This window comes from Poromitra crassiceps, assembly GCF_964638095.1.
Source record: "Poromitra crassiceps genome assembly, chromosome: 23".
In the NCBI taxonomy this organism is placed as follows: Eukaryota; Metazoa; Chordata; class Actinopteri; order Beryciformes; family Melamphaidae; genus Poromitra; species Poromitra crassiceps.
In genome coordinates this window covers 9,604,925-9,620,130 of record NC_139639.1, presented here as the reverse complement: position 1 = coordinate 9,620,130, position 15,206 = coordinate 9,604,925, and the positions used below count along the sequence as shown (strand labels likewise).

The window sequence follows — 15,206 nt, the reverse complement described above, 5'->3', positions numbered from 1 at the left end:
TATCCAATCATTAGTAAACAGCCTCTCAGAGCCAATCAGGACTCTGCTATTTCACATACCCCCAGGTTAGTCCCGCCTACATTAGTGAACCCTTCACTGCCTGTTTTAGACACCTTTTTGACAATTGATGGTTTTTATTGGGTGAAAAAAAAGAAGCTATATCTGATGTGACTAGTCTATATCTGATGTGACTAGTCTATATCTGATGTGACTAGTCTATATCTGATGTGACTAGTCTATATCTGATGTGACTAGTCTATATCTGATGTGACTAGTCTATATCTGATGTGACTAATCTAGTCTATATCTGATGTGACGTCATAGTAGTCGATGACTTTTTGGGAGTATTCGATGACTACTAAAATGCAGTAGTGGTGAATGCCCCAGGCCGGTCCAGCAGAGGTGCTGCTGAGCTACTTTCTCTCTTTCAGCCGTGTCTCATCCAGTTCCACACATTCACACTGGGATCTGCCCAGTTCAACCAGCTGCTCCTCCAGCTGCTGCTTCAATGTCTGCCTCGAATCTAACTGTTATGGGAACTGATGCTGGCGTTCTCAACATCTCAACAGGCCTGGAGACTCAAGAGTGAGTTGAAGCCCGATACCGACCAAGAAGAAAGAAAGAAAGAAAGAAAGAAAGAAAGACAGAAAGAAAGACAGAAAGAAAGAAAGAAAGAAAGAAAGAAAGAAAGAAAGAAAGAAAGAAAGACAGAAAGAAAGACAGAAAGAAAGAAAGAAAGAAAGAAAGAAAGAAAGAAAGAAAGAAAGAAAGAAAGAAAGAAAGAAAGGGGGAAATCATGAGTCGTTATTGTCAGAAAACGCAGCGCATTTAGTTGGCGGCAGCTCAAATCAAACAGCACAACGGGGTGAGAGAGAGAGAGACACACACACACACACACACACACACACACACACACACACACACACACACAGGTGGATGTACCCATGTTCTTGCTGTCATATTTGAGCAGAACTTTACATTTTGTGCGCTGCACAAACCCTGTCGTGTCGCCTTCTGAGTCCACGACCAATTCAAAATTATTCCATATGTCTGACTTCCCCTCCCGAGACACCAGAGTAGATTATATATTCACTATATTATATATTCAGTATATTCACACCCCCCCACCCCACACACACACACACACACACACACACACACACACACACACACACACACACACACACACACACACACACACACCCTCCAGTTGCCCCCAGGAGCCTGTGTGCTGTGGGTCAGCTTTAATGGGGAGATAAAAAAACGCCTCAACAAAGTGTGGAGAGCGAGGATCGGCTCACACCGCCTCGGCCAATCACAGCACGGCGAGCCCGAGCACGGCGAGCCCGAGCCCGAGTCCAGATTGCCTCTGTTTGCGTCCCCTCTCTGTTGTTCTCTGCCACAAACACATATCTGAGCAGTCATATGAGAGACAGGGCGGGTCAGGTGACCTTGCTGGAGGCCTCATCCAATCAGCACTGGGGAAATTCTATTGGGGAATTCCTCCTCGCCACCTACAGCCAACTGCTGCCCAACTGCTGCCCAACTGCTGCCCAACTGCTGCCCAACGCACTGATGACATAAAGGACCACCTACAGCCAACTGCTGCCCAAAAACGCACTGATGACATAAAGGAGTGAGAAGTGGCGCTGTTTACAGAGGCCAGTGCAGGTACTGCAGGTACGAGGCCAAGCTGGACATAATCCCAGCATCCCCGGGCTCGCACCAACACTCGAGCACTCCCCCTCAGCAGAGGAGGAGGTCTCATGTGGGACAGTGGGGGCAGATTGCAAAACGCCTTCGTACTAATCATCAATTATGTATAACGATGTATAACATGTCAGGTACTCCAAATCAATGCAATCCATGTTCTCATTGTACTAACTTCAACCACATGTCCTCAGTCCCCAGTTCCCCAAGTCCCAAGTAAACAGAGTGTCCCCGTGTGGTCTCCTCACCTGGTCCGTGTCTCTGTGTCTTCGTGAGTGGAGTGGCACATGGCACTGAACTGGGACACGAAGAAGTCGTAGCGGCGGTGGTAGGAGGGCGTGTCCTCCTCGATGTTGGCAAACTTGACAAACTACAGATGGGACAGAGGGAGGTGAGGGAGACGTGTGTTAGCATCATCTGTCTTAGGACATTCCAGAGACACATCTAGCGTAAAGAAGACCAGATTATATGATTGACGTTGACTATCGTTGGTTCATTTGGTCGTTTGTTGCCGCTGAACAGCTAGAGACTCGCTGAACAGGGAGAGACTCGCTGAACAGGGAGAGACTCACTGAACAGGGAGAGACTCACTGAACAGGGAGAGACTCGCTGAACAGCTAGAGACTCGCTGAACAGGGAGAGACTCACTGAACAGGGAGAGACTCGCTGAACAGGGAGAGACTCACTGAACAGGGAGAGACTCACTGAACAGGGAGAGACTCACTGAACAGGGAGAGACTCACTGAACAGGGAGAGACTCACTGAACAGCTAGAGACTCGCTGAACAGGGAGAGACTCACTGAACAGGGAGAGACTCGCTGAACAGGGAGAGACTCACTGAACAGGGAGAGACTCACTGAACAGGGAGAGACTCACTGAACAGGGAGAGACTCGCTGAACAGGGAGAGACTCGCTGAACAGGGAGAGACTCGCTGAACAGGGAGAGACTCCCTGAACAGGGAGAGACTCACTGAACAGGGAGAGACTCGCTGAACAGGGAGAGACTCACTGAACAGGGAGAGACTCACTGAACAGGGAGAGACTCGCTGAACAGGGAGAGACTCGCTGAACAGGGAGAGACTCACTGAACAGGGAGAGACTCGCTGAACAGGGAGAGACTCGCTGAACAGGGAGAGACTCGCTGAACAGGGAGAGACTCGCTGAACAGCTAGAGACTCGCTGAACAGGGAGAGACTCACTGAACAGGGAGAGACTCGCTGAACAGGGAGAGACTCGCTGAACAGGGAGAGACTCACTGAACAGGGAGAGACTCGGGCGTGTGTGTGTGTGTGTGTGTGTGTGTGTGAGTGTGTGTGTGTGAGTGTGTGTGTGTGTGTGTGTGTGTGTGAGTGTGTGTGTGTGAGTGTGTGTGTGTGTGTGTGTGTGTGTGAACAGGGAGAGACTCGGGCTTCGCCTGTTGAAAGTGAAAAGTATAAAGTGCATGAAGGATCTAAACTCAAAGACAGCAACACAGAGACTGAAACAAAGGTGGATTCCAATCACACTACACTAGAGGCACTACAGACTGTTTGTCGATCAAGTTTTTTATCCTCATGGTAGTAGGTATTATTTAGTTCATGGTATTTTACTTGTGGCATTTTATTTTTTGTTTATGGTATTCAATTGCTTCTACCTCATGTCTTACTTGGTGTTCTCTGTGTTTTAAGTATTTTATATATATATATTTTTTTTTGCCATTTTTGTCTGTGTCTGTTGTACTCTAAGTGTGTGAACTTGAGTGTGTGAAGTACCATGTATATAGCAAGAGACTTTGACTGGACACAATGCATCACTGCAATATGTAGTATCCCAACATCGTCATGCATTGCCAGTCTATTGTCTCCTGGCTGTTACCAAGCAACCACCCTTCTGTGGTTTGATAATGATGGCGTCCTCTTCTTCACCAAACATCATTTATAAATGCAAGTAATTAAACTTTCCTTTTGTGAAGCTCCTCTAAAGAGGTTTTCTTTTAACCGATTCATTTAAGTGCACATTTTGTGGAGCTAATTTGAGCTCGTCAAGGTCTGTCGTTCAGGAAGGTATTTAGCTCCAGTATCTCTCCAGCTGCAACTTATACCATGTTGATGAATTATGATCATGAATTAACTCATTGAGTGCCAGCCACTTTTGGAGAACGGATGCTCCCAGTGCCAGAGTTTTCAGAGCGTTTTCAGTGATTTCTCGAGGCCCACAGAATATTGTGTGATATTACTATGTAAACACCGAACACGCACAAGAACGAGCTGGCTCTATTGTATCATCAGCAAAAAAAAGTTTATTGATACCATTTTCCGTTCTTTAGTTATGAGCCGGAGAAGATAGGTTGTTTTCAGCGTTTTCAGGCTTTTCAAATTATTAGCTGAGATAATCCGCCTTTTGTGAAATGCAGCATTTCAAGCACATTCACTGAGTCTGAAGATAATATTTTCTGATGTAGTGACGTAGTTGTTGTGTGATGCCCTGCGTGCCCCACCCCCTCCCCCCCTCCCCCCGTAAACTCCTCCCCACACTGCACACAGCCTCACGCAACCATTATATTTTCGGAGTGCTGCGTTTGTGTGCTGCTGTCGGCTCTCAGCGCCACAGCAGGGAAGAGCCAACCCGGATTGCTGAATGGTTTGGCGTCAGGGGCTGCTTTCCTGGCTGCTAATCGGGTGGAGAAACTATACAGACAGACAGACAGACAGACAGGGACAGAGGGGCTCAGTTGTGAGCGCGGATTGACTCCTGTTCGGAGCCAATGTCAGCTCCCGCGACAGAGCAAATGGCTCTGGGAGCATGCATCGGTTTGTCTTTGATCCACGGCTTTTAGGCTGTTTCTCGGACCTGTCTCTAATCTGGACTGCACCGAGCAAGCACTGTCGCCACCTAATGAGTCCGTAAAATAGGTTATACACCTTCAATAGCTACTATAGTTGTACAGGAGCTGCGGAAGGCTTTGATCGACGTCCCACCGTCAAAAAACGCATTGGACGTCGAAGGACGTCCGTGGCATTCTACGTCACTATTTAATTGGACGTCGAAGGACGTCCATGGCATTCAATGAGTTAAGTGTCTGAATTCATAATTAGTGCAATTAAATAGAGCAGCCCTCCATAGTGAGGGATAACAACATTGCGATGCAGTTTTAAACAGCGCGGTCACTGCGGGACACGGTCTCTGCGGGACACTGTCTCTGCGGGACACTGTCTCTGCGGGACACTGTCTCTGCTTCTTCCCTGCTTGTGGGGAGTCGTTGCCATCTTAGTTTTAGGCTACGCCTTAGTTATTTGGAAGGGAGTGGGTTGGACGAAAACAGGTGAGGTGAATGTCGACTTGTGATTGGGTGGATGATGAGGAGGCGTGTCAAGGGGTGTGTCTCGATTGAGAAATACGATAGCAGGGCTGTTTGGGAGAGAGATGAATGTAGGAAGTGATGTTTGTGGAAATGGCAGATGGCCACAGAGCTACAGTAGCTCACTAAACAACTGCTTAGCAAAGACAAAACAGTGTTGTAACTTGTACGACAAGCAGGTAACACTGGATATTTCCACGTGTGCAGTAACGTTATAATCCATACTGCCTAAATGATCGCTGTTGCGGTAACGTCACATTACAACATCCAATGTATCCTCCCGATGTGTTGTTGCTAGGCAACGGCCAACAATGATTCCTGCACACTGTGTTCATGATGTGCTCATGTCATTATGTCACTGATGAAAACCAGCTCAGGTGACCGTTTCTGATCCCAAATAGATGATACCAGCCAGTGTTTTGTGTCTGCCTGGTATCTGTCACCCAACAACATCATTCTCCACAAGTTTAAATCCCTGTAATGTTTTACAATAAGTTACACAGCTGATTTATTCAACAATAAATACACTTTATTATGAAGTCCTCCTCCTTGCGATCACTTTATTTCAAGTCTTGAATACACCACAGAGTGAACCAAAAGTATAAAGTCATTGCAGACCGCCCGCCTGCTGCACCATCTGACCCAAGCCATCCCGTGCGCCGGGGCGGTTCAGGTTTTGTCTTCAGTGGGTCCATCCAGGCCTGAAAAAGATTTGAGGGGAAATAATGGTCCTCTTGTCTCGCTATTCCATATTGTGAGAAATATCGTATATGGTGGCAAATATTGCGATATTCTATATGAATGCGTATCGGCCTATAAGCCTAATGAAGGGAATTGTGATCCATTCCAGTTACAGCCAGAGACAGAGCATCTCACAGCAGTCACACTGTTGAGCATGAGCACGTGTCAGATGTGCTGAGATTTCACCATGACCCCCCTCCCATCAACCCCCCCCCCCCCCCCCCCCCCTCCCCAGCGACCCCCCCACCCCCAGCCTATAATTCCATCCCTCCAAACAAGCATGGCCGACCCTCAGGTCACCCCTCTCTCCCTCTCTCTCTCTCTCTGCACTCAGCTGCTCTCGAGTGGCGTGGCTATAATCTGCCGCCACTTGCCCACCATCAGCTACCCTATCATTGGCCACTGCAGCAGAGTGCTTCTCCGCTCAGCTGGGCTCCGGTGACAAAAAGCCACTCTTGGTACCTGGTAATTTCCTTCCATTTTGGACCTAACCTCTCTGGGGGGTAATGGGCGAGACGGAGCGCGCTGAGCGCTGCGCCGGCGGCTGGCGTGCGCTAAAGTGGCGTTCCCCCTCGACGCCTCGAACCCATTACTGCATTACAGCCAGAGGAGGCGGGGCCATTACTGCATTACAGCCAGAGGAGGCGGGGCCATTACTGCATTACAGCCAGAGGAGGCGGGGCCATCTTGCATGTTGCGTTCAGGTGCACTGTAATTTTTTTTTTTTTTTGCAATTCCATCGCGGGCCACATGTGGCCAGTTGAGTATCACTGGCCTACTGTACGTGCAAGTCTGAGATCTCTGTGCGTGTGTCGTTTTAAGCATTGGTGAGGGCAGACTATTATGAGTTGTCTCCACAGCCAGGTTCTTTACAGTCTGTCAGTAACACAACCACAGTTTAACAATTAGCTCAATACACAGAAAGACTCCGAAATTACAAGCACAACGAACTCTAAAACCCGGGGACAGGTCCAAAACTCCCCCTGCCCACTGACATCAGCTGCCCCAGCCTCCAGCGCCACCAGCAATAAAACAAAATGTTTTAACTTACCAATGACGTTCACTTGATGACAAAACCCATTGTCTTGAAAAGCAACAAGCAAGCCCTCCAAGCTAGCCTGGAAATGTATAGCTTGACAGCTCCAGATTAAATCCTTTAAAAACTACCGCTGCGCGTCCATTTCCTCATCACAACTCCATGTCACAACCACATCATCATAAACTCCTCCCTCCTTGTCGTCCGTCTCGTCTCCTGGTTGGCTTGGATTCGTGAATCCCTCGAAATATCGCACCCACAACTCAACTAATTGTGATTGGCTAACGCCACAACTAAATGATATTCTGATTGGTTAAGACACCTGTCATCAAAATTGTCATCCTCATGTCATGACTAGAGTCGGGTCTTCGCGAAGGGTTGTTGGCTTGCTGACAATCAAATACCATTTGCTGGTGGAGGCTGGTCCAAATATTTAACCCCATATTTGCTGAAACAAAGTGAGTCCAATATCTGAACAATTTAGCGACAATATTACTGTTATTTCAGTGAATAAAAACTAATAAATAACAAATACAAATAATTTATTAGGGGGAAATTATTTTCTTTTAAATTTCTTCTTGGGCCTTGATATATACATATATATATATATGTGTGTGTGTATATGTGTGTGTATATACAGTATATACTAGGGGTGTCAAAAATAATCGATTATAAGATACATCGCGATGCGGACCTGCACGATTCTGCATCGATTCACAAATGTCAAAAATCGATTATTATTATTATTATTATTATTTATTTTTTATATAATCAAATCAAATATAATGGAAGTACACGCAGTTGTTTATTTTAATTATGGATCATAATATAATGCAATTCTAAATGCACTTTTATTTTAAAAGTAGCCACACAGTGAGAAAAAAAATCATGTATTCGGGAAAAAAAGTGATGCATCGATTTAAGATGCATCGAGATGCATCGAGATGCATCGATAATCGTTATCGAATCGAATCGTAGCCCTCTGAATCGTAATCGAATCGAATCGTGAGGCCAGTGAAGATTGACAGCCCTAGTATATACACATATAAGCAGCGTGTGATGAAACGTGTGGAAAAAGGGCAAACACATGAGACAGACTGGTGCTTCCACGTCAGCTCGGCAGTATTCCTGACAAAACCCTGACACGTCTGGCCCTCAGGCTATAAATACCCCCGCATGAGGTCCCCGGGGAGTCTGACTCACTGGCTACTGTCTTCTGTGCTGAAACAGGAAGTGACACGTGTTGCCGTCACACTCTGCCACTTCCTGTTCATTCACTTAATTGGCGGATACATTTGGAAATGGCAAATTTGTGGCAGCGCAGATCGGAGGAAGACATTCTCTTAGACACATGCTGCTTAGAGCAGTTTAACCAGTCTGCTGTCTGTGACTCATAGAGCCAAAGTCACACCTACTTCTGCTTCAGCATACGCATCAGTGTTGAAAAATGTTTATGAATTGTGCCATGAAGTACATGTTTGTCAATTTAAAAGATAACTTTGCAAGTCAAGAAAGTCGAAATTTGTCGTAAAACTGAAACTGAAAAGGAAGCAACAGCGTTGATGGGAAATGTAGTTTCAAAGGTCCCATATGGTGTAAGCAGGATTCCACTTCCCTCTTTGGCTTTAAAAGTGTTGGATTGTCTATCTAAACATGGTGAAAGTAGCCTACCTGTAGCCACCAGGCCACGGTGCCTCACATTTCACTCTTGAAAAGGTTAGCCAATCAGAACAGAGGCTTGTTAATATGAATGAGCCTTAAAGACACAGTGACCGAATTTAACAGCCTGTTTATTATTTAATTTGAATACAAGTGGGAAATTTAAATTCAAATGTAAGATTACATGGACATATTACATTTCCATTTGAATGATGCATGCGATACGCTTCCATACTTTCAAACCGTCTCTCAACTGAATAGCAGTAATTTGTTGTGCTGGGCGTTGTTGTTCTAATGAAGACAGCTCAAACAAACTCATTAAACAGATAATCAGCCAACAGAACAAACACCACTGGTTCATTTTGCTCAATTAAGATGTAAAATCATTACGAACAAACAAACACCCAAATTAAACGCACCGTCTCGGCTCTGTAGCCGGCACCGTGAGGAAAATTTTAATTAACGCGGCTCCCAACTAAAGTCTCTACCCCCCCCCCCCCCCCCCCCCCAGCTACCTGCCTGCACCCCCCCAGCTACCTGCCTCCACAGCCCCGCCTCCCCGCAGCTACCTGCCTCCACAGCCCCGCCTCCCCGCAGCTACCTGCCTCCACAGCCCCACCTCCCCCCAGCTACCTGCCTCCACAGCCCCGCCTCCCCCCAGCTACCTGCCCCCCCCAGCTACCTGCCTCCACAGCCCCGCCTCCCCCCAGCTACCTGCCTCCATAGCCCCGCCTCCCCACAGCTACCTGCCCCCCCCAGCTACCTGCCTCCACAGCCCCGCCTCCCCCCAGCTACCTGCCTCCACAGCCCCGCCTCCCCCCAGCTACCTGCCCCCCCCCAGCTACCTGCCTCCACAGCCCCGCCTCCCCCCAGCTACCTGCCTCCACAGCCCCGCCTCCCCCCAGCTACCTGCCTGCACAGCCCCGCCTCCCCCCAGCTACCTGCCCGCCCCCCCAGCTACCTGCCTCCACAGCCCCGCCTCCCCGCAGCTACCTGCCTCCACAGCCCCGCCTCCCCCCAGCTACCTGCCTCCACAGCCCCGCCTCCCCCCAGCTACCTGCCTCCACAGCCCCACCTCCCCCCAGCTACCTGCCTCCACAGCCCCGCCTCCCCCCAGCTACCTGCCTCCACAGCCCCGCCTCCCCCAGCTACCTGCCTCCACAGCCCCGCCTCCCCCCAGCTACCTGCCTCCACAGCCCCGCCTCCCCCCAGCTACCTGCCTCCACAGCCCCGCCTCCCCCCAGCTACCTGCCTCCACAGCCCCACCTCCCCCCAGCTACCTGCCTCCACAGCCCCGCCTCCCCCCAGCTACCTGCCTCCACAGCCCCGCCTCCCCCCAGCTACCTGCCTCCACAGCCCCGCCTCCCCCCAGCTACCTGCCTCCACAGCCCCGCCTCCCCGCAGCTACCTGCCTCCACAGCCCCGCCTCCCCCCAGCTACCTGCCTCCACAGCCCCGCCTCCCCCCAGCTACCTGCCTCCACAGCCCCGCCTCCCCCCAGCTACCTGCCTCCACAGCCCCGCCTCCCCCCAGCTACCTGCCTCCACAGCCCCGCCTCCCCCCAGCTACCTGCCTCCACAGCCCCGCCTCCTCCCAGCCACCTGCCTCCACAGCCCCGCCTCCCCGCAGCTACCTGCCTCCACAGCCCCACCTCCCCCCAGCTACCTGCCTCCACAGCCCCGCCTCCCCCCAGCTACCTGCCTCCACAGCCCCGCCTCCCCCCAGCTACCTGCCTCCACAGCCCCGCCTCCTCCCAGCCACCTGCCTCCACAGCCCCACCTCCCCCCAGCTACCTGCATCCACAGCCCCGCCTCCCCCCAGCTACCTGCCTCCACAGCCCCGCCTCCCCCCAGCTACCTGCCTCCACAGCCCCGCCTCCACTCTGCCAGTGTCTAAATAGCACAGATAAATAATGCAGAGGCTTTAGCATCGAAACCATCGGCTCCGTTTCCTGCTCACATGAACAGCCGACAAGGGCGAGGAAAACAAAACTTTAGCTTCACCTTCAGAAGCCTTGAAGGGAGAAATGAGGCTGACATTTGGTAGCTGTTTGCGAGGCTAATGCTAATTAGCACAGGCAGACGTGTTTCACAGGATGGGTTAGACGGCCATTTCCGCTGCCAATGTAGAAATAAATGAGGTGTGAAGCCGTTAACATTAACGTTAACATCAAGCTGTCGGCTGTCGTTTGTTCACCTTTCCTTTTTGCTCTGAATCTGACGGCCTGTTGTTGTGCTGTACCATGTGTGTCAGTATGTATTGTGGTATTTTGTATTTGCTCCTTGTCTTACATTTGTATGTCCTGTGGAGCCCCCCAGCCTAAGAATTTCACACAAGTGTACTTGTACAACCGGAGTGACAATAAACGTCTTGAATGATGAAAATCTTGAAGTGTTCAGACTGCCAGAAAATCTGATTTTTGGCAGATCCAGATTGGAGTCAAATTGAATTGATCAAATACGAACAGAGAAAAAAGCACACGGAAATTGACTCAACTCAAAATGTAGCCATATTTGTACGTGGTTTGAAATGCAATTCAAACTTGTTTTTTTCTCACGGTTTTCAAACGGTCCTTTACGTCACTGGCAATGTGACACGTGACACAGCTGTCACATCCAGAGTGCCACAAATCAAAATGGAGAATGAAAACAGCAGCTGATGACGTTCCGCTGCGATGGAGGAATTCTGCACCACGACTAGACAATCATATGGTGTGAAGGCAAAGATGAAAGGTCATGACTTATGCTAATAACTTCTTCATGTTAAAATGATACATGAAGAATCCAACTCCAAGCTTCTCAGCTAGCTTCTTACCGAGTTCGTTCCCAGGACCTGCAGGTCGGGTTCTCTGGACTCCAGCAGCTTGGCCACCATGTGCAGGAAGCTCTCCACGAAGGGCTTGATGCTCTGAGAGTGGCAGGCCATCAGCAGCTGGTCCAGGGCCTCCATGGCTATCACCACGTACCTGCACACAGACACGAGCCACTGAGCAAGGCACTGCACCGAGGCTACTGGTCACCAGTAGAAGACTGGCAACAGTTAACACATTGAGTGCCAGCGACGCCAAATGGCGTCAGGAGAAATTTACCATAGGCTGCCAGCGACGCCAAATGGCGTCAATAACTCCAAATTCATATTTTGACGGGGGGATGACGATCTAAGCCTCTTACATCGCCTCTTACAATATGGGAGCTATTGAATGTGTCTAACCTATTTTACAGAACCCTTAGGTGGTGACAGTGCCCTCCCGATTAGACAAAGGCCAGGAGAAAAGAGAGAAGAAGTCATGAGGAAACGGAAATCGCATCGATATGCTTGAAGCATAACGTTAGCTGTGCCTGTGAACAGCAGTCATCTGCTGCCACAATTGAGCCCCATCCGTGTCCGCTGCGATAGTCCATCCATATGATTTAGTTGCCGACACGGCGACACCAGCGTCTTTCTGAAAAGTTACATTATTCTCAGCTGGGAGCCGAGGACACGCTGTAAAAAAGCGGGGGGATGCAGGCAGCGGACTTTTCAGTGCAGATCAAACTCAGAGCAAACCGCAGCAGAGACACTCGACTCCTCCCACCACGGAGGAGGAGGAGGAGGAGGGGGGTGGGGCACGCAGGGCACTACAGCATACAACCATTGACAGTACACACACACCCAGGCAGCAGCAGGCTCGATGCATAGAGAGCAAACAAGCTAGAATAGGCTATCTGATGCCCACCAGCAGTAAATCAAGACCAGCAAGAAGGTGTAGGGTCTGCGCACGCAGGGGCCAGCGCTGCTGGTTGCAGCTAAAACATATTATTTGGCCAAACAAAATTCCTTTGTTTTCACTCTTTTATTGAAGGAAATTATTTTTGAGGTGTCATTATATCAGAAAATATTAGCTTCAGAGTCAATGATGTGCTTGAAATGTTTAATTTCACAAAAGGCTCATTATCTCAGCTTCTAGAAAAAAATTGCTGTTTTTGGCTAAATCAAGCTATCTTCTCCGGCTCATAACTAAAGAACGGAAAATGGGATCAATAAACTTTTTTTTGCAGATGATAGAAGAGAGTCTCCTCGTTCTTTGTGCGTGTTCGGTGTTTACATAGTAATATCACACAATATTCTGTGGGCCTCGAGAAATCACTGAAAACGCTCTGAAACTCTGGCACTGGGAGCGTCCGTTCTCCAAAAGTGGCTGGCACTCAATGAGTTAAAAATGATTTGACAGAATATTGCAATTTCCACTAAGTTTAATATGAGCCTCACATCTGACCTACATCAGCAAATGAGACCACCAGCAAGGAGATTGGCAACTTCTATATAGTTTTCTAAATGTCTGTAAGCTGACTGGGCACAACGTCTGAAACAGCCTCCTCAACCCAGGAGCCTGGAGCTGATCATCTTGCCTACAAGCAGCCTGGAGCTGATCATCTTACCTACAAGCAGCCTGGAGCTGATCGTCTTGCCTACAAGCAGCCTGGAGCTGATCGTCTTGCCTACAAGCAGCCTGGAGTGTTTGAGGCAACACCAAGTGGTTTGGTAGCAACACATGGGAGATTGCAGGTGGAAAGAGAGACACATCGAATGCTTTTTGCACTCTCTGTTTCTCTCTCTGTCTAGATGTTTCTCTCTCCGTCTAGATGTTTTTCTTGCTGTCTGGCTGTCAGCTTGAGGGGGGAAATAAAAAATCGCACCCAATTAAAGGTAAATCCTGCCATAATTTATAAGCGGCATTTTGATTTGGCACTGCCACTCTTCTTTTACAAATCCCCCCTGAGGGAACCGGCTATTCTTAGTCCCATCGACCCATTTTAATGACTTCCCAGGAGGCATTTTCTCTCTGCGCATTAGATCACAGCAGATAGGGCTAAAAGCAGACAAGACATTTCATATCACAGAGCTGTTCTGAGAGCTTTGTGTCACTACTTAGAAGACCCAAAGTGTAGCTTGAGAATCATGTGGGATGTCTTCAGATCAATGTCTTACACTTCACCTGAGCTCCAGTTTCCTCCTACCATGTGTGGCAGACAGTCATGTATGCAGGGCTGATATTGATATCGTAATGTGTCCCAGCAGAATATTGTGGTATACGATATTATAGCAAGGAGGGGTGGGGGAGGTGACTGTGGAAAAAGGAATTTACTTTAAATACAATGGCAACATTTTCACTAATACTATACGGTAATTCCTTTTCCCCCCACTATCCTATAGGGGTGGGAATCACCAGATGCCCACGATATAGGGGTGTCACGATACACTCAGTTCACGATACGATACGTATCACGATACTGGGTTCACGATAACGATACGATACGATACGATTTTAACAATATTTTTTTAAACTTGAATAATGACAATATATGACTGGAAAAGTAGTATTTTATTTGAAATGCACAAATACAAAACATGCTGTTGTGGGAAATTGTTATTACAATAACAACTAGAAAAAACATGAGATTGGAGATAAGGCTTATCTTGAAATAGAATGAGTTACACCGTCACTTAGATTTACTTTGAACTAAAAGGTTTCTCAGCAGTATAAATTCTCATTATGCATCTTCAGTTTTTCTTCAAACTCAAACAACAAGACTTTTCTTAGTCTATTTTTTATGCATCTTCAGTTTTTCCTGTCAAGTAAACAGTTTTGCCAGAAACTCAATTGAATGGTTTCTCTCCTGTATAACTTCTCATGTGTCTCTTCAGAGACTTGTTCAACTGAACTACTTTCCACACATTGAACTTCAACAAACAAAGACGTTTCTTTGTCTACTTTTGAATTTTTTTTTTTTTTTTTTTTTTTTTTTTTTTTTTTTTTTTCACGATATGAGATTTCATCTCAACGATACATATCGTGACGTTTTACTATCGCGAAATTTCGTGGGACGATATATTGTGACACCCCTACCACGATACGATACTAAAACGATACTTGAGTCACGATACGATAGTATTGCGATATTGCGATATCGCCAATATTGCGATATATTGAATATTGCGTTATATTGAATATTTCGATATATTGTCTAACTCGTTTTCCTACCTTTTCCTTGACCTCACCGGAAGTAAAACATGCAGTGTTATTTTGTTTTGTTTTGTTTTTGCCCCACATGTAGGCTACATTATTAAGCTTCTCTGGACTCAATACACCACTGCAGGCGCGGATTGCAACATCGGGCGCTTCGGGCAGATGTCCGGTGGCCTGCCATGGCATGACCTGGATTTATTTTTATTTTTTTTATATCGATACTTGGCGTCCAAATATCGATACAATATCGTCAGGCAAAATTTCGCGATGCTATGGTGTATCGATTTCTTCCCCCCACCCCTACTATCCTACCACTTTCCCCCACTATCCTACCACTAGTAGTAGATGTATTCGATACCACGGAAGATGTTACTGTGTAACTTGTAAAAATGTCTCTGCACCAAAAAGACACATTCTGGTGTATTGATTCTACTTGGTGACGGCAACTCTTCTGTCACAAATCAGATGGCACCACAGAGGAGGCATCTCGCTGGCTTTGCATCAGGTTCTATGGTTGACTCACCCATAGCGGTGTCGCACCACATCTCTGCTCAGCCTCTCAGCCAAATAAGCTCCGATCCTGTCCAGCTTCTCCGGGGCCGACACGGCGTAGAAGGTCAGCTTCTCCATGTCCGACTTACTCAGCCCATCCTGGGGACAGACAGGGAGGGAGGGGACAGGGAGGGAGGGGACAGGGAGGGAGGGGACAGGGAGGGA

The 15,206-nt window shown here is 48.0% G+C and overlaps 1 protein-coding gene across 1 annotated transcript in view; it reads right to left on the bottom strand.

Annotated features, from left to right (window-relative positions):
* The window catches only part of efr3a (EFR3 homolog A), a gene marked incomplete at its 3' end in the record, with an annotated part of 143,049 nt that overhangs the window by 59,570 nt on the left and 68,273 nt on the right, over positions 1–15,206 (bottom strand). The window contains exons 3-5 of the mRNA XM_083658874.1: positions 15,013–15,140; positions 11,297–11,447; positions 1,959–2,080 (exon numbers count right to left, since the gene is read on the bottom strand). Of these exons, the coding sequence (XP_083515000.1) occupies positions 1,959–2,080; positions 11,297–11,447; positions 15,013–15,140 (401 nt within the window). The remainder of the gene's footprint in view (positions 1–1,958; positions 2,081–11,296; positions 11,448–15,012; positions 15,141–15,206) is intronic.